The 25,848-nt window shown below is 36.1% G+C and overlaps 2 protein-coding genes across 2 annotated transcripts in view; one reads left to right on the plus strand and one right to left on the minus strand.

Moving 5' to 3' along the window:
* Positions 1–4,198: 4,198 nt before the first annotated feature.
* The window catches only part of LOC129279263 (proline-, glutamic acid- and leucine-rich protein 1-like), a 32,583-nt gene continuing 10,933 nt past the window's right edge, over positions 4,199–25,848 (plus strand). The window contains exons 1-10 of the mRNA XM_064111277.1: positions 4,199–4,384; positions 13,141–13,205; positions 13,855–13,960; positions 14,436–14,591; positions 15,888–16,019; positions 16,546–16,696; positions 18,899–19,031; positions 19,644–19,731; positions 20,272–20,366; positions 25,664–25,756. Coding sequence (XP_063967347.1) covers positions 4,247–4,384; positions 13,141–13,205; positions 13,855–13,960; positions 14,436–14,591; positions 15,888–16,019; positions 16,546–16,696; positions 18,899–19,031; positions 19,644–19,731; positions 20,272–20,366; positions 25,664–25,756 — 1,157 coding nt within the window. The 5' untranslated portion in view covers positions 4,199–4,246. The remainder of the gene's footprint in view (positions 4,385–13,140; positions 13,206–13,854; positions 13,961–14,435; positions 14,592–15,887; positions 16,020–16,545; positions 16,697–18,898; positions 19,032–19,643; positions 19,732–20,271; positions 20,367–25,663; positions 25,757–25,848) is intronic.
* Positions 5,156–9,430, minus strand: LOC129272111 (piggyBac transposable element-derived protein 4-like). Its single transcript, XM_054909343.2, has one exon. The coding sequence runs from the start codon at positions 9,351–9,353 to the stop codon at positions 8,040–8,042; it is 1,314 nt and encodes a 437-aa protein (XP_054765318.2). The 5' UTR covers positions 9,354–9,430; the 3' UTR covers positions 5,156–8,039.

The raw sequence follows: 25,848 nt of genomic DNA on the forward strand, positions 1-25,848 counted from the left end.
TCTCAAAACTGTGTTTGCCTTTATTTTTGCCCCCCATGATATCAAATAAATAAATAAATAAATAAATGAATGAATAAATAAGTAAATGAATAAAAAATAAATAAATATAATAAATAAATAAATAGGTATATATATTAATAAATTAATTTAAAAAAATCATGTGTCTCTCATTTTGATAGCTCATCAAAACAAACTTTACATCAGGGTGAATTTCAGTTTGGCTTGTTTTTCAAATTTTCCATTGGAACAATTATTGCTGGAGCAAATGTCATCATCATTCCAACATGAATATGGTATAAATATTTTGATTCAGTCTGATTTCAGACAGCTATGTACATGTATATTCCCTGCCAAAGAGAGAGAGAGAGATTATGAGGGGGAGATGAAAGGACAGACAGGGGTGTTGCAAGAAAATATTTGCAATCAATTGCAAATATTCTGTTGCAATTTTACAACTGATAGATCAACGTTGGTTTTAGCAAATTAGATTACACTTCTTGTTTCAAGTAGCAGATTAGCAATCAATCATTAACATTTGTAATTAATTGCAAGACATATGATTGATTTAGGGACCAAAAATTGACTTGAAATTGATCGTAAGTGTCTTGCAACACCCCAATAGAGGGGAAGAGAAACGTACAGGTGATGATAAAGACGGGAAGTGAGGGAAGAGAAGAAGTGGGAGGGGAATGGAATAAATTGAAAAAAAAATGGAGAGAGATGCATGCAAGAGTAAGAAAAAGGGAGAGTACAAGATCTTAAAGGTAGACCGGTAGGAAAAAAATGAATGAAAGGAAGATAAAGCTCATCAGAAAGAGGGAAGTGGACAAGAGACTGAGAGAAAAGGTATCAAGAGGGTATAAGGATGGGATGGACAGATAATCCAAAAGGGAGTGGGTTAGAAGCATAATAGATTTGATGCAAACTCTGAAATATCAACTTTTTTTTGCATTTTTGAAAATATATGGAAAACAAAATCTAATCAAAGTGTGCTCCCGCCAATGAAAGTTTACTCTAAATGTAAAAAAAAAAAACTTGCCTATAATCTCAGTTGATCCTTTTTGCCATCTATTGCATGTTTTCATTCATTTAAATCCTTTATAATGAAAATCAAAATCTGAATATTAAAATAAAATCATCAACAGAAAGTTAGCAAGTAATCAACAGATAAAAACAATTGAATAAATATCTGATCGAATCCCTTTGTCATGAATAAAATCAGAACTTAAAACTGTGAAAAAGAGTGAAGACCAGCTCCTGCCCTCTGTTTTCTCCGGTAAAATAAAGTCTTATACCCCTTTCATAAACCCAATTATGCGGCTAATAGCAGCATAATTTGGTCGTAAAATAGGAGGAGGACCAGAGTTATCCGCAATATTTTGATGCTGCAATTATCCGCATAATAGCAGCATCGGGACAAGATTTTGAGTTTATGAAGATATTTCCAAATAATGCGGATAATTGCCATGGTGCGGTCACAAGGTCACCCTTTTCCAACACAACCGCATCGGAGGGGGCGTGTCCAGTTGTCATGACGATTATCCGCCTTTTTCAGGACGGGCGCTCGTAAAAATAATGCGGATAATTTTCGGAGTTTGTGAACGCAATTTTTCTTGAATTATCCGCATTACTATTAGGCGGCTAATTGGAGGATAGGTTTATGAAAGGGGTATTAGAGCTGTCACTGGAATCAGGAGAGAAGAATATGGAATATGATGGAAACTCGGATACAAGACAGGGGTGGCAATCCTGGGGCCGGGGGCACAGTGCCCCTCCCCCTTTTTTGAAGCACTGAAAAGGTGCCCTTTTATGCAAGAAAAATGCCCCCTCACGAACGTGTACTGTGCCCCTTTCATTGGAAGAGGACCCGTTTTAGGTGTTACCAGTGCCCTGTCTCGTATAAGTGCCATTTTTTCCAAAAAAATGCCCCCCCCCCCCCCCACGGACGTGTTCTGTGCCTTTTTCACCTGAGAAAGGACCCGTTTTATGTGTTAGCAAGTGCCATATATCTCCTATCAGTGCCAAATTTTACCCCAACAAATTCCCCCTTACAAACGTGTTCTATGCCCTTTCACCTGAGAAGGACCCGTTTTATGTCTGAGAAAGTGCTAAACTTGCCTTCTTTTATGTGCCCTTTCTCGAATTGCTGCCCCTTTTTTCCCCCAAGAAAAGTGCCCCTCACGAACATGTTCTATGCCCTTTCACCTGAGAACGACCCATTTCGTGTCTGAGAAAGTGCTCCCTTGCCTTCTTGTAAGTACCCTTTCTCAAATCACTGCCCCTTTTTACCAAAGAAAGCTGCCCTTCAGGATCGTGTTCTGTGCCCCTTTAACATGAGAAGGACATGTTTTATGTGATAACGAGTGACCCTTTGCCTTCTCATAGGAGCCTGTTCTTTATATCAGATAAGTTGTCCTGAAAAACCACCATTTTTCATGCATACATACGTAACAGGTACTTATATAGCGCTTTACCAAAAATATGATCAAAGCGCTTTACAATAAATAACTAATAATAATAATAATAATGAAATTACATTAAACAGCACATAAAAATATATCTAAGGGGACTGGTGCCTGATCTTAATGCCCTCTTCACCCGCAGTTTAAGGAACATGCCCAGAAGGCAATCCGGCAGGTTCATAACTCACAAGGGCTCTAAAAACACGAGGCCTAAGCTAAACCCTATAACAAAACACCAACTTACGAAAGAAAACTAAACATGAATATCTAAACCAATAGTTACACAAAAAATCACATAAGGAGAAAAAAACGAGCAAATAAATGTGTTTTAAGCAGAGATTTAAAAGTTTTAAACTTGTCAGCAGATTTTAGTGTTACAGGCAGTTTATTCCGTAATTTGGGCACAAAATTAGCAAATGCTTTATCACCATATGAACTAAAACTTCTTCTGTGTTTAAGGAGGTATTGGTCAGCATATGATCTAAGGAATCTAGTATTGCCCATATGAATATAATTATTGATTATGTCTGATAGATAACCAGGAGCTTCCCCCATACGTGCTTTGAAAACAAGAGCCCGACATGCGGATGAGTGCCCGGTTTTTTTCTTTAGCGCCGTTCTCCTTTCTTCAGCAAGCAAGTGCGTAATAATTGAAAAAAATTGTAAAAAATAATTAAGTTTCATCAGTCATGTAAGTGGGGTAGCTTAAGTCATTTTTTTCTTTGTTTTTAAGATCATGGCCGTTGCCCCCCCCCCCCGAAAAGGCACAAAATCTATCGATTTTACTTAACAAAATGCAAAAGCGGCTTCGTGATAAGCTCGGTCGCTACTCGCTTTCGAGTTTTTTCCAAAAATTTTACGTCCCATTCCAAGCGAAAATTTTCTGCATACGGCCATGTTTAAGATAGTGCCCTTTCCGAAAGGAAGGGTGCCCTTTTTGCCCTGTGCCCCCACTTTCAACTTCGCTCCGCCGCCCCTGATTTAAGAGACACATAATTAAATAAAGGACAAGAGTGGTAGAGAGAGTGAAGCTAGGAGAGAACATAAGGGTATTAAAAGATGCAAAATATCCATGCCCAAATGCAAGTTAGAACCTTAATGACTTCGCAAATCCAGAATTTAGAATTTGAATAGCTTCCTTATTCTTTAATTTATTTTCCTCAAACCTTGACTATTAATTTTTATTATTTTTTCTGCTTTTTTTACCCGGTATTTTTAGAATAAACTTTTCCTCAGGGTGATCCTCTATAACATTGGGATCGAGGAAAAAGAATAATACGAAACGTTTTATTTTCTTTATCTACCTGCATCTGAACTTTTATTTAATATAAAAGTCATATAAATACCAACATGACTTTGAAATAAAAGGCTATCCAAACAACAACTAATATTGGAATATCTCAAGTGATGAATTTAAATTTACAATGAATTACATATAAAAAATCAAGCTACGAGTGCTACAAGGGCGTGTTACTTGAATTCATAATTATATCCGCCCCACCGCCTATATGGGGGAATTCCCCTTATCTTACTTTATTTTCAGTCTTAGTCATTTATCTGTGAAAATACAAGAGCTTAATATACAGCATTTTATTGATTAAAATACACATTTTGCTTCTGATACATTTATTTTATTGTAAAAAAGTATATAATTATTTTATAAATAAGTATGAATTCAAAAATTCGAAATAGAACATCAAAATACGACTGGATATTAAGCTACATGCACTGCAACACGTGTGTTGCATTGTGACATTAGTGGTGTATGGAGCTGAGCTGTCGAAATGGAACACAAACTTCTTGAAAACGCGAGCAAACTTCTGCAGCAAAACGTTCATGGATCAAATGCAAAGCAAACATCGAAGTTAATAGCAAGGCATTCAGCGGACCATTCAGTGGATACATTGATTTTCTCGGGAAAGGTATGTAGTAAACCAAATTTCCATGACAAAATAAACCCAGTGATACGTCATCATCGGTACTAACCCAGGGAGCTCCGGCACGCTTCTCGGGCCGGAGCTCCCTGGGGTCGACCTTGCAAAACGAGGGAGACACTGGGGTAGATTAGGATCTCATTAGTAATCTTAATAAAATGTGGAAACAGAAATTATGCACTTACCACGATTATATATGGATGAAGGTCTATCGTGACACAAATCCTGACATCGAGGCACAGGCTGATTAAAATAAAAAATCAAACAAAATAACGAAAGCCCGATTTCAGAACTGAAATATGTTGTGCATATTAATATTGACTTCAAAACTTGATATTTTAAGCTACATATCAGCCTATTGAGCAGGATATGTACAGTATCTTATCGAACAGGCAATGCGAGCGTGAAAATAGTGACATGAAATGATTTTAATCTTCCAAATCTTCCCTGACCTTAATTTAACCCTATATCTGTCACACACAATGTTGCTAGATTGTCAGAGGAATACAATAGAATATGAGTGTAAATGTTTAAAATAAGATTTTTATTACTTGTTGGAATGCTTTCATGTCATGTAATATACCATTTTGAAGGTCATAATTTATTCTTTCTTTTTCTTTGATTTATATAAAAAGTGTGCCCTCAACGTTGGTGAAGGGCGCCCTCATGTGTTCAAGTTTATTATATTTCATCAGCAATTACCACCTGACCACACAAATTTGGCACCTTTAGAAAAATGAAACACTCACAAAGTGGTACTCAAATTGTAGAAAATTTATTCAGCTTTCAGAAAAACACAACATCTTTATCATAGCCTGAGTTGTTTTCAAGTTATTTATGATTCACTGTGGCGATGTTCGTAATAAAATTTGATGAAAAAATGATTTAGCCTCATATTTTGTATTTACATGTTGATGTACTGTCTTATGAGTTTCCTGAGCATCAAGGAGTGAATGAACTGTGTGTTTTCAATCAAATTCTTGGCATTTATAATTTTACTACCAAAAAGAGAACAATGAATGGCCTAATTTGCATAATTCAAGGTATTTTACAAACGATACTTGAAACAACTTTCAAAATTTCAATATCGATGAAAGAAGAAAAAAAAATTCAAGCTCACCAAAAATGTTAATTCTATTTTGTGGAAATATCAGAGTTTTCAAAGTAGTATAATTTGTAGCAAGAATGATTTACATACATGTACAGTAGATCCATTAGCCACTCAATGACTAATCATAACACGGGTTATGTTCTGACACAAACATTTAAATCAGATAAATGCATGGAACTCAATTTCATACTCAAAAAGGCAGGATTGAGTTTGTTTTTCAATATCTTGCATCATAAACAAGAAAGCAATGGTCATAAAGATACAACACTTCACTTATTATATGAATAATTCAAGGTGAACAATGATATCAGCATGATACTACATATATTCATGAAAAACTATCAACTAGAAATATATATCAGATAATGTAAACATAACAAAGCATAAAATTGCATCTTCACAGTATTGCCGAAAAAATGGAATGAGTAGTGTTTCCAAATCATTTGCACTTGGCAAGAATAGTTCACGAAAATAAATAAAGAAGTGAGGTATACAATCTACATTGTGCCACTAAATATGAATACGAATTAGAATGGAGTACATCAGGTACGGCATATAAATGAATCTGGAAAGTACATGTAGGACTCTTCGTAGAGTAAACTTTTTACTTACATGTAGAATTCAAAGTGAAACCAAAACATCCCAGTACAGAAAAACAGCACAACTGAGGAAGTATGTCCACCTGCATCATTATCAGATGATTTTCAACATAATAAGCATAATAATACATCTTCAAAAACATGTTAAATCCAACAATGTTTATACGTGTAGGAAAAATGAGAGGTGTGCCAAAATAGCTTTAATTTTAGGGCAAGAATAGTTGTCAAAATACTTTGTATAAATAACCTGATAACAAGTAATAGCATAGAGCACATCACATGAAGTTCTGAGGTAAAAACTTTACAAAACAGGTTTTTCAAAAGAATGATTTTGACTAATTTGTGCTTGTCAAGGTGAATGAATTGGATATCCAGAGTAAAAGATGGTAGAAAGGCAGTATTCATACACTTTCAAAACATACAGTACAATGCATGCATGCATAAAAAAATAGAGATGAATCCATCATGAATCACCTCAAAACATTGAGAAAAGAATCATATTTCCTTTCCAAAATATATGCATGTATAAACATGAATGTTATTTACAAGTATTGCTTTTTCAAAATCTTCAGGGCAAGGTTAGGATCTCAAATGGTGGACAAAATCAAGTACTGAGTGGAAAAGCTTTCAGACAGTGGCATGAACAAAAAATAAAAATACATGAACATAAAGAAACATCTTTGGCTTTGTCTAAACATTTTTGGCATAGTCTATTTCTTCCAATCCTTATTGAGAGTCGGTGTTTATCTCTTCTGTGTGTCTCTATTTCATACAACGGAAGCAGTCAGTGCTTACTCAGTCTGAATCAACCTCTTCGACGTTCCTTTTACGACCACGAGCTTGTCGATGAACATGTTCAAAGCGATCCTCACACTTTTCGTGGCATCCCACACCACAAGCAGGGCACCAATGGCGAGACCTCCTCCGCTGCTTCGCTTTACGATCGCTGCACACAACACAATCACGTTCCCTCTTCCCGGGTAGAAGAACAAGACGATGTTCTGCAATGTTGGTCTGCAGTTGGTTTGCATCCCCAACATTTACTGTAGTGCTGCACCATGCCTCCACAACAGCCACTGTGAAGTCGTAGCGTTCAAGCTTATATTGCTGATCGGTGTTCAGGGAGTAGATCTGGTATGCATTGAGAAGGGCGATGTCCATCAGGTTACGGAAGACTTTTACCCAATATCTATGACACGCTCTCTCAGCTGCGACATGGTAAATCATCTTATCAGAAACATCAACGCCTCCCATGTGCTTATTATATGATGATACGAGGGTAGGTTTAGTACGTTGTTTCCCCCGTTTCTCAACCGTGATGTCCTCGGCATGGTGATGAGTTGATAGCAGGATCACCGGCTTCTTTTGACTCTGCTTCTCCCTGAACGAAACAGCGAGTATCTTGTCTTTTCGATAGTACACAGTCTCCCCTACTTTCAACTTTGCCTTAGTTACCTCCGGTGGCATCCCTTTGGAGTTGGCTCGGACTGTACCTGGAACGAAAAGGTAAAAATGTAAAGAAACAAATTATTCCCAAGAAAGAAATGTGATTTATTAGTATTTACTAAATTTTCATCCTCAAAATCTAAATTTTATGTATTAGGTTACAAAAATAAATTATAAAATTTAGTATAAATGATTTCTACAACTAAGTTACAGTAGCATTGTTTCAATTAAAAAAAATCTCATCCCATTTTAGGAGTGTACAATAACCTCCATAAGCGTACGGCCATAGGGGGGCTGCAGCCCCCCCCCCCCCCCTCCTAGGATTTTTCAAACACCGATATTCGGGCAAAAACCACTTCACATTCGGGAAAGCTCCGCCCGAAAAACCCTTTCTTTCCGGTCATCAAACGTTTTCTCCCGTTTTGATATTCGGGCAAAAATATTCAGCCCCCCTTGAAAAAATTGGTCCTGTACGCTTATGATAACTTCAACATGAGGGAGATAATCTCCAACTTCTTCCTTTCATGCCTCTAAAAAAGAAAAAAAATGTAAAAACAATTGTTAAAAAAATTAAAAGAAATGAAAAATTATAGATACCTGTGAGGTAAGTCTTTTTCGCATAGAGGGCCTCTGCTAACTTTGGTTTCGTATAGAAATTGTCAGTGAATAAGTGATACCCTTTATTCAACAAGCCAGCCTTCTCCATAAGGGTCATTACAACCGCGTGGGCCTGCCCCTCATCGTGGCGGATGTCAAAATGCTTGCCTGCATACAGCTCCACATGGATCACATAACCCCTGTCATCGCATAGCTCAAATTTCTTGATCCCAAATCTTGCATGGCGTTTATTGGGCATGTACTGTATATATACGACACGGTTCTTCATACCAATCATACTTTCATCCACGCTGACGAATTCCTGAGGGAGGTAGTGCCTCTTGAATGCATCATTCAGTCGATCCAGTACCGGCCTGACTTTCTGCCAGGGGTCATACCCATCATCATCCTTTTCCTTTTCCTTTGTTTTGTCACTTACATGCAACATACGTGCGATGAGTGCAAACTCCGAATATGGCATCACACTGCTGAAAAACGGTGTAAGCTGGCTGAGTTTCGTGGACCAATAATTGTCAAGCCGCTTTTTCACAACAAGTCCCATGTTGATAGAGAGCCCAAAGTACTTCTTGAGCTGGGCAACAGTGATGCCCCCTGCTGGCCATCTCTTGAATCGGGAATGGGGATGACTACGAATCCACTCAACAATTGCCGCGTTTGAGAGAAAGGCGTCTGCATATCGATTAGTTTCTCGAGTAATGTGCACCATCATGTCATCGTCAAAAAACAATTCAAAATACTTTATTGGGTCTGAGTTGCGAGCTGGTACCTGTCTTGGTCCTGGATTCCTGACAGTGAAGCTTGGGCGTGAGGCATCGTTATGCTGCACCTCTGGTGGTGTAACTCTAATCCAATGGGAGACAGCAGGAGGATGCGCCCGAGCCTGCGGGGTTGGTGGCGGCCGCCGTACCGCTGGACGAGCGTTGTCGTCGCTGGCAGTGGCATCCGAACCTCCGCTCAAGCTCAACTCTGTCTCGGAAAAGTCTCCCTCAACCGAATCCACATCCATATCAGAAAATCCATTATCATTGTCACTGTCATTGATTCTGAATGTGTCGAACAAACCTGGTCTTTGTCGATCAAACGACGTCGACGGGGTATCCATTCTCCCTTTTTTCACTCGTTCACAAACAGTTTGAAAATCATCGCAATCATAACAGCCAATGCCCCACGCACACAATTGCATGTATGGTCAACTCGCTTCGCATCACTCCAGCTCACGAGCCCTCGACAAGACGGGAAAAAAATCATGACAAAGGTAAAAAGAAACACGTTTTCTGATTGGTCTAATCGTCTGAAACGTATAAGGTCATACTTTATTATTCTGAAAATATATCGACCAATCATATGCCGTCTTACAACTTCATTTGACGCACGCACATAGCGGTGCCTGTCAATCAAACATAGGGCCGATCATATCGGCCTGAGCACAGCCGTTGCATGTATTGGGCCGACGTGATCGGCCCGGTACAGATATAGGGTTAATCACTCATTTTCCTATTCTTTTTTCGTCCTCTCTTTCCCTCTTTTTTCTTTCTTATCCTCCTTTTTTTCTTGCTCCGCAGATTGGGGGAGGAGGGGGGGGGGGTGGGCCCGTCGGCCCCCTGGATGTGCCTATGCAAACAGTTGCATTGAATGATTTGTTATGCATGGCTGATAAACATTACAGTAAACTATCATTGAAAAAATAAAGATCAATCAAGTTCTCTCCTATTCTAACTGTCTTGTGGCAACAAAACAAAGAAGACAAAAATAATCCCTGTGATTTTCCCTTTCATTCTCGCGAAGCAGGATGTTGATAGTGACCAGGACTAGGTTGATTTCAACCTGACTCCATTGTCAAAAAGGGCTCGCTTGTGGGGGATTGTCATGGGAGAGATTACCCATTGTCAAGGATGACTAACGGGGATACTTTGATGTCTTGTTCCCTTAGAACTTTTTTTGTCAACAAACCATATCCTAAGCTTTGTAAGGTATCGGAAGAAAGCTTATGCCTCCATATAGTGTTGGTTTGGTGATATTTCTTTACTGGTAAAAAAAGGGAGGAAAAGTCACCATAAATATGAAATAAAATGTTTATTATTGTTTTAATATGATAAATCAATATATTAAAAATAAAGTGTCATGAAAAATATTTTATACCCAACAATTTTAGTCCACAATATTTTTGTTACTATCAAGCATTGAAGAGTTATAGCAAGTTGATTTAGAAGACTCCATATTGGTGGACCAAGAATGCGTGTTCCTGAAATTTGTTGTAGGGTCCATGTTGAAATAATGTGGCAAAGGCATGTTTTTAAGAGGTGCATAATTAACTGTTTTACTCGTCAACATGACAAGACATTAAACATAAGCTTGATATTTCAAAACAGTATATGCTTATATTATACAATAGAGTGATGGAGCAAACATGTGATATGCCTGATAACAAGTTTGATCAATAATAGATGAGATCGAGCAAATTATTCTCACTGTCTCAATCTAATATAAGCATTCATAAAATGTAAATTCATGAGGGAAAATAAAAAAAAGTATGGTCTATCTCTGTTATATATTCATATATATGGAAAACAAAGACATAAATCCTTTGTATAATCAAGAAGTTTCTATAACCTTCTTGGTATAATCACAGACATTAAAACCAAATTCAGCATCGCCGTTGTCATGCCGCATTTGCACATGCCCTATTTGATTATTGTTCTCAACGCAGCGGTTGAAGCCTCCTCATTGGTCAATCGTTTCACCTTTTTGGCAAGCGGTTGCTAGGGCATTTCGGTTAGCATAGCGGTTACAAAGTAGATTTTTTTCCTGGCCCTGAGTCAAAACGGAAGTCAAACTTTACACACGTTTTTCTCTTGATTTTGATTTCCAAGAACCCAATTCGTCTCTCATTCAAAGGCTAATATTTCCACTTATATTTACTCTTACGGTTCAAGTTATATTATATTAAAGGTAATGAAATGGGGAACAATAACTATTATAAAAGTGGATTTGAAAATCCGACTTGTCCTTCATATTGGTGTGATTCATCACATATTAGTACATTAGACATGCATGAACAAAACAAAACAGAAACAAATAAGTTACTCAGGTATGAAGCAGATACAATAAATTGCTTACAAAAGTTTGAGTCCAGAATACTTCTCATAATTATTATTATTCAAATATTATTATCATTATTGTTATCATTAATACTATTATGGTACTTTTATGATGATCGATCCAATCAACTTATTTGTGAAAACTTAAAGGACAAGTTTACCCCAACAGAAATTTGGTTTGAATAAAAAGAGAAAAAGTTAAACAAGCATTTTACTGAAAATTTTATCAAAATTGGTTGGAAAATAAAGTTATTATTACAAAGATTTGCTTGATTTCACAAAGTAGTTATATATTCACATCCTGGTCAGTATGCAAAATAGGATATCGATGACATCATCCACTCGCTATCTATTTTGTTTTTAATTACCACATGAAATATGAATTATTTTGATATTCTCCTCATTGCATTGTCATGTGAAACAAACGTTTATTCCTCCCTGAAGAAGTAGAATTGCCATTGTTTTAACACTGTGTGTTTCAGGCAAGATGGTCCTTATTGTCAAATACAAAAATGGAATTATTGTATAATTAAAAAAAAAATAGTTAGTGAAGGACTTCATTGATTCATTTGCATATCTCTGAATTGTGCATATAACGGTTTTGTGAATGATATAAAGCTAAATTTTAAAATGTCATAACTTTCTTAATTTACATCCGATTTTGATGAAATTTTTCAGTGCTATGCTTTTTTGATTTTTCTTAACTGATTCAAATCAACTTTTCTGGGGTGAACTTGATCTTTAAGGATTCTTTTGAACACAGTCTTGTCAAACTTGAATTTCACTGGTTCACGTCTCCAATACTTGTCCAGTCCATTCTCAAAGCTGTGGACACTGGGTGCAATAATCAATTCATTTACTATTCCAAGGTTTTCTCATTCTTATGTAAAAAGATTTCTTACGTTTCTCAGTGACTGATCTTGGGATAAACAATTTTGATCATGACCTCTGGTAGGCCCATGCACATGACCCAAATCCGGCACTACCTTCTGGTCGTACCAGTGAAATAACTTGTAAGTTTCAATCATATCCCCTCATGCACGGCGGTATGTCAATGTAGGGAGTTTATGTTGAATCAATCTTTGTTCCTACAGGTATGAAAGTTTTTTGACCTCAGGTACTTGGCAATTACCTGTCTGATTGAAAGTTGTGCAAGAGTATGCATTATTATTTTTTTTGATAAATGAATGCTCGTATGGATGACATTTAGATGGGACTTTACAAGAATTACTTGTTATGTTAAGTTTGAACATTACGGCAACACTATATATTTGGTTGCTTGATTTTTTTTGTACAACCAGATTCAAGGAATATGTGAGTAGATTCCTATCATGTATTAATAGAGTCAGAGGGATGTGATTCTTCCCTCAAACAGGGTGTATTATACAACTCCCAAGAATGTTCTGTAATCTTATTGGTCCAAATCGGATCACATGATATTCAGCGAATTGCACTATTGCATCCAAAATGCACTATCCATCACTCTGACGTCATACCAAATGCACTATCCTGCACTCTGACGTGCAGGATAGTGCGAGTTTTGGAATTATCTAGAATTTAGATCAAATATAGCATTCAGGGCAACTCAGTAACGTGGATGAGGGTTGGGGGGTGTATAAAACAAACAATGCAAGTATTATTGTGCATAGAGGACCTAAATAGTGAACTCTGTGCTTGACTCGCCAACTGGATATACCGCACTTGGTCCTGCGGACCTTGGTGCGGTATATCCATTGGCTCCTCTCGCACATCGTTCATTATTTGGCCCTGCATTCACGCACGTAGGTGCATTATGTTTACCGGTATACTGTATTTGCATTGTCAAATGTCTCGTGGTCTAGCAATTAAGAATTATTTTTTTCTGTTTTGTAGAAACGTGGAACTCTTCACGACTGGATCAGTCAAGTCAATGCCAACCTGAGTACATCTGCATCAAGGTAATCAAAATCAAGGAATTCCAAGACATAAATAGAAATTCCTACTTTTCCAACTCATCATACATGTCATAAGGATATCACAAGACTTGTCTACCTACTACCAAATGGTCTTTTTGAAATATATTCTATCTAACTTTATTAATTCTTAATCTAAGTGGCATCCTTGAAACTTTATTTTCATATCATAATGTTCAAGCATTTTTTTACAGAGGGAATTTGATGTTATTAGGTCATCCACCAAGTAAAATATGCTATTAAATGGCCACCTAGAATGGAATAACTGGCTATGTCCCAAAGATATTCTTCACAAGTATTTCCTATTTACTAGATAATAGCCAGAAATGTAGTAACAATGAATAATCCTGTGCTTTTTGCGAAGGCTTGCATCAGCAAATTATTACATTTCACATGGAAGGTGAATCCAGACAACTTTAAGATAATTGTACACATGCTAATGATATAAAAATAATAATTCTGATGTTGATAGTAATGATAATAATAATAATAATAACCACCACCACAATATACTGATAATAATGCACTTCAGAAGAATAATTAAAAAAGAATTTAAAGAAGAAAAGAAAAACTAATTGGCAAGTTCATTATGACATCACCAACTAATCACCATGGTTTTTGCTTCTGTTACCAGGCTTGAAGGTCTTGTCATCTTAAGAGCCATTATACAGCAATGTTCTCAGGAAACCTTTTCAGAATGCTGTGTGACTTGGGTCAGACTCCTCATCAGTATCTTTCAGGTAAGTCACTTGAAATGCTCCCCAGGGAGTGGAGAAAGACATACATTGTGTGCAGCAAGTAATGGTTTGATGACAGTGGTAGTAACATATGTAAAGTGCTGAGAGGCTTCGCTCAGATGTATTGTTTTATAAAAATGGGATTATTTATTCTAATTATCATTGTATGTTTCGTCATGTTTTTTTCTTTTGATTGCTTTTTATAATTTTGTTACTCTTTCAAAGCTACTCTTTCGAAAATTGGAGTCACAGTTGACCTCCTTGGGTTTTTTTTTTTTTTTGGGGGGGGGGCAGAGGTGGTAAGCAGGCAGTTCCAACCACCAAAATAAAATGAGGTTTTACCATCACATTTTCAGTGCAGTTTTTCGTAATCTAGCATTGCATCCATGGGTACATTTGTTGGTTAAATAAAATATATATCTCTGTGTATGTAATCTACATCACTTCATGTATATGTATTTTTTCCTTCTTTTTTTAGCCTCACCAAACTCCGAGCATAGTAGAGATCGCATCTGGAATCCTGGTGGATATCTTCAAGGCTGCATCATCTCAGAGCAATGAAATCACCAGAGATCTTGCAATCAACCACATCCCTGGTTTACTGGGAACCTTACTCAACGCTGAGTCAGAGGAGGTAACGTATCAAGTCCCATGTCATAGCAGTTTTTGTCAATGATGGCAAAGTCAGTTAAGCAACCTCTCATAAACAGAGGTTTCGTTTCGATACCTGGCCAAGTCATTCCAAAGACTTTTAAAAATTGGGACCCTCTGGCACCTAGCCAAAAGCTCTGCATTTTATGACAGAGAGAGAGTTAATAATAACATGTTATGTTGTGCAGGGCATGGTGGAAGGACAGTTCATTAGAGCTGAAGTAGCTACCCTGGATAAATAACATTATTACAACTTAACCCTAAGAAGACTGGGGGGGGCTGATTCAGCCCCCCCCTAGACATTTTTCTCGGTAAATCCGCCGCGCGATTTTTTTTTACCGCGTCACTCGCTGGATTTTTACTTTCAAGTCTCGCGCAACTTTTGAGACCAAAATTGGGACCCCCGGGTATGCGGTTCCGAAATAACACAACATTTCGTAAGTGCATGCAGACCCAAAATTGCTAAAAAAACGTGAATTTGTGTACAAATCCAATGCAAATAGTGTTTTTAGCCAAAATTCATAAAATGTATCATATTTTTCCTTTTACTGCTTAAAATCAATTAATTTTATCTTGTTTGGAGTCAAAATAAAGTCTCTGACAATTTCCATTGACAAAACAATAAAAAACAAAAAGTCTAAAAACAAAAAAAATACATAAGAAATTTAGAAAACAATAAAATACATTAAAAAATAAATGTGATAGTGACATTTCTTTAAAATAAATTTAATCAGATGCCTATAAAGAGTATATGAAACACAAATTAGCATTTTAGGGGCATTATTTTGTTAATTAGAGCAAACTTATGATTTTATGCATAAATTAACATAATAAATGAGCAATGGGATTTTTCGCAGAATTTGATATTATAGTTTTGTAATGCCATGGGTAACGCGCTTGCCAATTTTCGTCGCGATTGACGGCCGAGATCATAAGGGGGGGGCTGAATCAGCCCCCCCCAGTCTTCTTCAGCGTCGAAATAGCCCTGTCTATTTAGGGTTAAGTATAATCAGTGTAATGATTATAATCATTGGGTTTTAATTTTGTCTTACCAAGCAAAGGTGAAGGAAAGAATGATGGATCCAATAATCTTTCTTCGAAGGGGCAAGATTGCTGAGAAAATAATGGCTAACTCTGGAAATATTTTCCTCAACTTTTAAGTAGTACCAGAAACAAAAGTATTGGAAAGTTGTTTGAAGTGTGTAATTTCATGTCAATTGTTGATTTTATCAAATGCTTATGTGATATTCCTTTTTAATCTGAACCTAATTTCATGTAGTGGTTGGTTCCTAGTCTCCGCCTCCTTGCTGTGTGTATGGAATGCTTTCCTGGTCCTTGCGGTGCAATCAGCTACAAACTTGAAGCAATGATCACTCCACATCTAGACTCCATCTATCCCGACATTCAAAAGGTATTTGTCTCTACGATCAAAGTTTGGTTGTTCTCTGTTTTCTCAAAGCTGCCTACTGCAGATACAAAAAAATCACCAGTATTTTTGATGCATTTTTCTTTTAAATATACTCTGCAATTATGAAAGGTCATCACACAACTGCTTACAGTGCGTCTGTTCTGTCATAAGTGCTTAGGGACATGCTGCGCTATGTGTTATGCACTATAAATGACCCGATGATTATTTCTTTTATTACAGCTCTAACCAACAATAGAGTGTTTTTCAGCAGAAGTTCAGATAAACTTATAGAAAGTATTTATCCGATCTTAACCTTCCACAGAGCACAAAATATCAAGGTTGAAGTGAATTCGGAAATGCATTTTATGTGAAAATCCTTGGAGTATCTATTCTATAGTCGGCAGTGAATACATGATTTATACATAATTGTTTAGTCATCTGTACGTTTATCAAGGTATTTATATTTAGGGATGTTTAAAACATCTGAATGAATAGTAATTTCAAAGTTTGGGATAATTTCTTGTTTCAGTTGGCACAAACATGCTATCCATTGTTAGCACGGCTAGGAGGAGGTGGATCTGGAGGCATCAAATACACAGAGGCATTCAAGCGTTACTCCATGTTGATATTAAACACACTCAGAACGAAGCTTGCAGTGCTCTATGAAGAATATGCATCAGGTAAGTTATGATAATAACAATGATAATGATAATGATAGTAATGATAATGATTATAATAATAATAATAATGATGATGGTGATGATGATGATGATTTAAATAATGATAATAATCTTGCTGTAGGAAAACAAGCTATCTTGAAATTGTTGATTGGTCATTATTAGGATAGGATTTATAGCCAGACTTAAGTGCCCAATTAATTTGAGTGATGTTGTTTAACCCTATCTAGGCCGGGGGCCTCGGAGGCCCCCCCCCCCTCAACGAAATTTTTTGACCGCGCCGCTCGCTAACTTTTTACTTTCAGGTCTTGCGCAACTTTTGAGACCAATTTTGTGTCACCCGGGTATGTGGTTCCGAAATTATGCAACATGTATGTAAGTGCATGTCAGACCAAAAATTGCTCATTAAAATGATTTTGTGTATAAAGTCAATGCAAATTGAGTTTTCAACCAAAAATCACAATTGTATGATTATTTAGAGTTTTGCTGGTCTTTTTTTAATGCTTTTTATGAACTCAGAAGAGTCCACAAAAAAATTACATCGAAAAAACAATGAAAACCAAAGGTAAAAAAACAAAGAAATACATAAGAAATTGCAAAAAACAATAAAATACATTAAAAAATGATCTGATATCGCAAATTTGTTCATGGAAAATTGCTAAGAACACAACAAAGAGTTTCTATACCAAAAATTAGAACATTTGGAGCTTTATTTAGGGAGTTAGAGGATTAAATATGATTTCGCATACTAATTACGCATAAATTAGCATAATCACTTAATACCAATTCGCATGAAATAAATTACTATACAATTTTGTAGATAATGTCCCAGACAAACCGCGTGCCAATTTTCGGCGCGGTCGACGGCCGAGATCTCAAGGGGGGCCTGGGAGGCCCCCCCGGCCATATGAACTCCCAAAATACCCCGGCCTAGATAGGGTTAAATTCATGGTGAATTTTCATCATAGATCTAGAAGTTAAGTTTAACTTTGGCCATGGTCTATAAAGGCAACTTGACCACAGTTTATCTTGTAGCAGTGATCCTGCTAGAAAGGCAAATTGTGTCTAAATAGCGGCTTCCTGCTACTCCATTATTTTGTCTTTTGAGGAAATATGAGGAATGGTAATGAATAGCCGCTAGAAGGATTTCTGTGAGGAAGACATGGTTCTGACTTTATGAAAATGTTCCCAACACAGTGCTAACACTACATGTACCTGTTACCTGCTGCCTATCCTCCAGATGCCTATTGGCACATAGGGTCTTTATCGAACGTCTCCACCTTTGCCTATCAGAGGCCACAGCTCTGGCTTCTGTCCACTACAGGAAATTGAAAATATCAAAATTTGTTTAAATTGTATGCGTCTCATGTTTTCTGTGTTCTTCCTCAAGATTAAATAGTTAGTCATTATTCCCAGACAGTAATTAATGATGTGAGTGTCAAATGAGCTCATGAAATGATCCTGTACCTTAATTGGCTAGACATAGTTAACTCTTTATGTGCCATTCACTGTAATCAGCGAGTGCCACTTTTTTTCAAAGAGTCTATATTTAAATGAGACAATAACGTTAAAGCTCTTGACCATAAGTTGAACTGAACAATGGAATCACTCGTGCATGCAATGCACTCCTCAAAATGCAATAGGCATAACAATACATGTAGCTGTATGACCATTGCACGAAAATGTGTTTGTGGCACTCCAGTGGAAGCACAGATATGTGTTCATGGCATGTTAAGGGTTAAGCACAATATATTAATAATAATAATCCGCTTTTATATAGCACTTTATACATCGGACCGATGTGTCTAAGCGCTTTACAGATATATTATTACCCCGGTCATCGGATTCAATCAGTCATTCCCTCACACAATGTGTGCACATCCTCCACTCCCTGGGGAGTATTCCAGTCAGTCGCCGGTGAGGCACACACAGTACTGGACAAGTTACATTGACATTCACATCCTACTGGGTACCCATTTAGCACCTGGGTTGAGAGTGGCAAAGTGTGGATTAACGCCTTGCCAAAGGACGCCAGACCGCGGTGGGATTCAAACACATGACCCTCTGTTAAAAAGGCGAGAGTAAGAACCACTACACCACGGCTCCTCCATTTACTCTCATGTTAAATATAATATATTCTCACATTAGCATCTTAACTTTCTTTGTTAATGTATTAATTCAGTTTGCATATTTATTTTTCCTTAGATCTTGAGCCTTCTTCTGAAGAGGGTATTGAACCCATATCTCTCAGCCCCGCTCCTACAGAAGAACCAATGAGAACCCTTCATCTCACCAATCAGATAGAATCACTTACAAAATGTCTTCAGATTATGCTAAGGTATCTTTAATATATCATTTTCCATTCTTTCATCCTGTCTTCTATATTGCTGTGTTAGCTTAGTATATCACAGCTTTCACTCTTAATATATATTTTGTTATTAGCTGTTTGATAATATATCCTATTATCCCTAATGTTTGATTGTTTTAGGTTTTTGATTGTTTTCTTTATTACTCTGTTTACAGAGATGTTCCTTATATCTCATCTTCCAGTATTTTGCAATGTCTTCTGAACACTTAAGATATATATTTTTTTCATTTCAGTCCAGTCTATTGGAATGTTTACATGTATGTGTGTGATTAGACATTTTACAGATGAGTATCATTCTAATGTGATCATTTATTTCTTGTCTATTTTGCATATTATGTACTGTATATATTTACCATTATAATTTGTATGTATTTTGATTAGCAGGGCCCGATTGCAAACCAGCTTTTTATCTTTGTTAATGTTTTTAGTGTGTATAGCTGAATTGGTTACCCTGTATAAAGATGTGAAATAAATAAATAAATAAATTTACATCTTGGGACCATTTTTAATATCACCATCCGAAAGGCATTATGTTTGATTAAAATCATATTCACATCAATATCTTCTCATTCCTCCTAACAGAAATGAATTCCCTGCCAAGGCTTCCATCCCAGTGAAATCAATGTTAGATTATATTTCAAGTGCTCTTGATGTTACAGGCAAAACACTGGTAAGATTGATATTTAAGTTATCAAAAAATTGTAATTATACATATGACTCCTTCCTACTGCTAGATAGAAGTGTTGATTTTCTTGATTATACTAGTTCATTCTTTATTTAGGCATCACTGCCCTGTAAAAATGAAAAGATCATATTTTTTTATTTCCTTGAAATTCATGGATCCTCGTTGGAACATTAAAAGGAAACCACCTTTCTTAAACTCCAAGTTTATTGGTTTTATTATTCCACCTTTGATTGTATTCTTGTGAGCTGTAAAAGAAAAATGTTTTAATTTATGAAACAATAGGTGAAAATTTAAGAATTTATCATACAATGTAATGAGAATTATTGTGTAGAAAGATGTACTTGAATAACTGAATGTTGCTGATAACAAGGAGTTGCACAACTTTTGTTGTTTTTATTACCATGTCGTCAGTCATTTACAGTTATTTAAAATATTCTTCAATCTTTCAAGCTTCTTCTCTTGGCATTGAAAGAACGGCTTGTTTTTACTTTTACACATTGAACATGTTCTCATTATTTTCCTAAGGATGATCATGTAACTTCAGAATCATCCATGTTAGCCCTCGTCCTTCCCAGAATTCATCAGGCTACTTTACAACTTCTAAAGGCTCTAATTGAAAGGTAATTTTAGAAGCAATTTCTTGGAATCATTGTTTTATGATTTTAAGTTTATAGATATTAACCCTCTGGGTGCGGGGCTGTATTTCCGAATTCACTCACCTCTGACGAAGCCGTTTTCACGTTTTGACAACTTTGTCCAAATTTGTGGGTAGCTTCATTTTTAATCACTTGTATTTTTCTTCAAAGTAAGCAAAACAAAAAAAAATTTACATAGAATTTACAGAGTAGAATATCATCTTTCAATTGACGCAGCATGCTTGAAAATCACAAATATTAGAAGCACAAATAAATGCGACCTTTTTTCGGACTTCGGATTTACTTCTCCATTGGTTCATGTACAAAATGGGTCGCACGCATTGCAGCACGCACGATTTGTTCACGGGGGCCTGACTTGACTATTGTTTCACTTCCGGTTATTCCAAGCACAATGCGTCGTCTGCTAACTTTATTAAAAGCGTGGTTTACGAAGATTTGTTGCCACACAATATGTCTACCAGCTTTATTGAGTCATGGATTAGGCCTAATACAATCCAGGGCTTATATATAAATTAGGAAAGATGATGCTGATATACTTAGAATTTTATTGCTAATTTTCACTGTTCATCCATAAAAATTAAAATTGACATTTTCTCCCAAGATTTTTCGAAATATTTCGAAAGACATATTCAAGATTACCAAGCAATATCAATCAGTACATAAACTGACAAAAAAATACAGTCACGTGCAATATTTGATCGCAGTTTTCCCAGTGCATCAGTTGGTGGGAAGAGGAGAGCAAACTTAATCACTGTGACCTGATGGTCCCTCTGCCCAACCAACCGATGCTCTGGGAATACTGGTAAAATATAGCATGAAGAAAAATACTATGACAATTGTGGGCATTATTATACATAATAAAGGCAAAAAGTAAATATTACGCCTTTATAATAAAGAAAAAAAAAGATATATTCAAGATAGAAAATCATAAATTAGAAATATAATGTTATAAAACAAAATGTGAAATCGTGCGAGGTATGTACTGAACTTTAATAGATAAGCAGTATTAAGAGGATTTCCGATATGGGCAGTCGGATTTATACAGAATTGGAAACATTGAATTAGGAGTTGCATAAAAATAATAGAATCAGAAAATGAATAGGGATTATCAAATTGAAAATAATTGCATTAAATGTAGATGTCCGATTTCAACTAAATATTATATTCAAATGGGTCTAAGGATAAGGTTATCAGTATACAGGGAAGTGAATGTAAAACTAAAATTTAGGAATATATCATAATAACAAAAATGAAGGTAATTATTAATGCATATACATGTATAACATCTTTATATTGTAATTTGTTAACAAGAAAGGAGAACACACCAAATTGTCAAAGCAATGAATTTATGGATATACATTTATTCATTTTTCATTTACAGATCGAGCATACTGATCTGAAACAAATAGGAGTAATGCCGAAAATTTGTTAACAAATTATAATTTCCTCCTATAAAAGCCTCTTAATTTACTATCTATTGTCCACGGCGGACGGTATTTGAATATTAATGAGTCAGAAAGAAGAGGATCGAGGGTATTTGAATTCCAGTTCATCGTGGCTTAGCCGTGAACCAGAATAGCCTGGTGGTTGAGTCGCTGCCCGGAAAGCAGTAGATGGCAGGTTCGAATCCCACTGGTTCCAATTTTTTCTGACTTATGATCTTATGATTTTCATTACAGATCGAGCATACTGATCTTATGATTTTCATTTACAGATCGAGCATACTGATCTGAAACAAATAGGAGTAATGCCGAAAATTTGTTAACAAATTATAATTTCCTCCTATAAAAAGCCTCTTAATTTACTATCTTTATATTGGAACTGAAAGTTGATAATTATGGTACTAAATCTTAAAGTTGATAATTATGGTACTAAATATACTGAAAATTAAAGGATGAATTTACTGTACTGACCATGACTCTTCAAATAGAGTATAGATGACGATGGCAAGAAAGCTTAACAGTGATTACAAAATATTATAATTATTATAGAGATACATGGATATGAAATCTGCATTAATCAGTACAAAATATAACTGAGCTTAACATAGACTTGGATATATTGATTTGAGAAATGTCTTCATCAGATTTACATACAATATTAACTTAATGAGGTCATGAGAAGAGATGTGAGATTGAAGACTGTTTTACCAATTGTCATAGCTTACCAGTATAACGTCATTGCGTATCCGTCCCACAGAATAGAAATAGGGCCGTATTAGCGAGTCGCTTTTTGCAAGCTCTAAGATGCCGAAAACAGAGGTCATCCAGACGCCTTGTAACCACATGGATGTAAGCTTGAACATCGTCACAAAAAGTGAGACGGAGAAGGGACTTTACTACAAAGGTTATGATAATGTAGGCACGACAAGACTTAAAGACTTTGCCAGTTAAGCAGTTGAAGTCGATTTTGGGAAGACATTTGTTGCCTTTGTTGTTTTAGAATGAGACGGGTTGCACTGCAAAATTACTGGGCAGAATTTTCATCACACTGCCGTATCTTGTGGAGTTTGTCAGCCTGATCTCCCTGTGGTGCCTCCTCATTGTTTGCCAAGTGAAGAAATGCCAAGATCTGAAAAAATTTGTCTCTTGAAATTGTCTTTTTCACCCCAAAGTTTAGAAGGGTGTCATTACTCCAATACAAGGTGTAGGGTGGAAGTCTAGCAAGTCCCGTATACATGATAACACCTATAACAGCCTTGATATCCCCGGCATTTACTGGCTTCCAATTCCTCGCTCTACTTTGGGGTGACCGATTATCCTTTCCACCTTTACTTGCGAAGTACTGCTCAGCGTATCGATTTGTCTCAATTACAATCTTATGAATAATGTCCTCGGTAAGAAAATCAGAAAAGATCTCATAAGGTGTTGCCTCACTATCAGGTTCCTGTAATGATGGGCCAACTCGCTCGCTGAACGCCTTTAGCCATACATCATTGTTGACTCCTCCAGCATCACCATTATCACCAATCTCATTCCCATGGTCAAGCTCTCGGTCGGAATCAACATCCATTTCTTCCTCCGACTCATTATCTGACAAACTCCATACAGCTTCTTGCGCCTCCAAATTAAGAAGATAGTCATCGTCCCCATTTTCACTAACTTGGTCAGAGGTGATATAGTCTATTTGCTTCCCTAAGCTCATCCTCATTCAAGTACCGTCTCCTCGGCATCCTGACGGGCAAAGAAGAACTGAAGAAAGGAATCCTGTAAAACAGAAACAGTAAAAAGCAGAATAACATGAATGTAACTTTCAAAACAAAAGCTTGTACATAGATGGTTATTGCATTTATAAAGACAAAATAATAATATAGCAATTGCACCCTAAATCTCTAACCCTTTAAAGGGGGTACTCCAGGCTGAGAATAATATGGTTTGAAGAAAAAAATTAGATAAAGATCTACAGGCAAACAAAATACTTAAAATTTTATCAAAATTGGACAATGAACACCAAAGTTATGACACTTTTATGAACCATTGCATTACCTTGGTGAAACAGTCCTGAGTTATGTCCATGTTTTCAAGATTATACAGTGAGCTAACTTCCCCACTTGTTCTTTTGTATTTTATTTACATGAAATCATGTTTATTCCAATTTTGTCCTCCAAGGGTTGAAAAATAAAATGGATTGACAACTGAAATAATGCATTTCATATACATGTACATTCATTGCTGCAACTTATTTTATTAAAAGGGAGACATATCATACACAATAATGATGTAATATAATCAGAAAACCTAAAGTGGGGATGTGCCCATCATTACCCCACCAAGTATACATTCATGATAACATGCGTGTACAGGTAACTGTTTTCATAACATATTGTTATTGCCTGTCTTTAGCTTTGGTAAATGGTCAGTACTGAAGAATCATTGAACATCAAAATATTACAAAAATGTAATAATAATATGCAAGATTTGCCCCTGTGCCGTGTAACTATGAATATATTAAAGCAACACTATAACTTACATGTAAATGTGACACTTACCAGACTTTACTCCAAACATCAATCAAACTCAAAAGAGGCGATGTCTGCCTGCTGGAGAAGCCACACAGTGGGGCTAACCACTTGTCTTCGGGACATAGACGTCTTGCCCGCAAATTTACAATTACACTCACAGCCACGAAGATGACAACAAAAACAGTTTTCATGAGATGAAATTACTGTGCAATCATACAATAAAAAAGCAAAATAACGTTGAAAATAATCGTCGAGACATAATCGTTGTTCCAGTTCGCGCGATGTGTTAGCGGTGTTGTTATATGGAACACGCAAAGGATTATGGGACTAGCTTGTGCACGCACTCGTACGTGTCTGCTTCAGCCCGATATTCCTGCATAACAATCTGTGTTCGGATTTCGACGAGAAAAATGCATAAAAAATTTAGTCACTGATTTTGAAAAAGAAATGTTCTCAAAAATTTTTTATTGGAAGCATGTGATTTTTTTGCACAAAAGTATTATTTAGTCATCTGTAAAATAATTCCATCACTTTTCTAGCTCCAGTCAGTTCGACTTAATGGGTAATTCCTGAACTGAAAATAAATTCCTTTTGTGGGCCATATATGGGCCTGCCATCTGAGTGAGTGGCATAACCATTGGGCCATATGTGGGCCTGCCGCACCGGAAGGGTTAATAGTGATTGTATATGAAATTACATCAAATTTCTTAAAAGCATCTGTTATATGTTGTATAATTTTTTAAGGTCTGTAATATTTAATAAAACAATGTAAAAAAATGTATTTAAAAAAAAACTTATTCCAAGATTCCTTACAGTTCTGTGATGATTGATTGATTGAATTTATTCTTCTTCATTTCAAACAAATTGACAAAGTTACATGTAGTAGGAACAAATTAGAGTATGAACAACAGAAATGAAAAAGGGAACTCACTGGAAAGCGTCGCTCGTTTATGTGAGTCCCCTGAAATAAATAACTGATTAAAATTTATCAAATACAAATAAAAATTAACAATGTTCAATAAAATAATTGAAAAATACTAATGGGGTCAAGCTTCGTATAACATGTTTATGCACTATACAAAATTAATACAATCATGACAAATATAATCATACCCATGTTATACAAAAAATATAGATACAAGACAACGATTCAGATAGTGTATATAAAATAAATTAGACAAGACAAGATGGAATATGATGTACAGGATGGTAGATTTAATGCAGTACTTGTAAAAAAATATGATAATGACAGTGGGAATGCATCTTGTATGATTTAATTCTTTCTGTTTTATTCTCACAGCTGCTGTATAAATCACTACAATCATCAAATAAACCAGATCTTCCTTAAAATGCTTGGATGGACTCATTCACAGGCCATGGTAAAACCGTTCAGGTAATATTGGTTCATTTTCTAATTGAAGAATATCATTTGTATTTTGTAGGATTAAAAAAAATCATCTCACATATTCATAAACTTGTATGTTA

The sequence above is a fragment of the Lytechinus pictus genome, chromosome 16, assembly GCF_037042905.1.
Source record: "Lytechinus pictus isolate F3 Inbred chromosome 16, Lp3.0, whole genome shotgun sequence".
NCBI classification, from domain to species: Eukaryota; Metazoa; Echinodermata; class Echinoidea; order Temnopleuroida; family Toxopneustidae; genus Lytechinus; species Lytechinus pictus.

Coding starts and splice junctions, on each gene's coding strand:
- LOC129272111 (XM_054909343.2), bottom strand. CDS start 9,353: ATGCAATTGTGTGCGTGGGGCATTGGCTGTTATGATTGCGATGATTTT.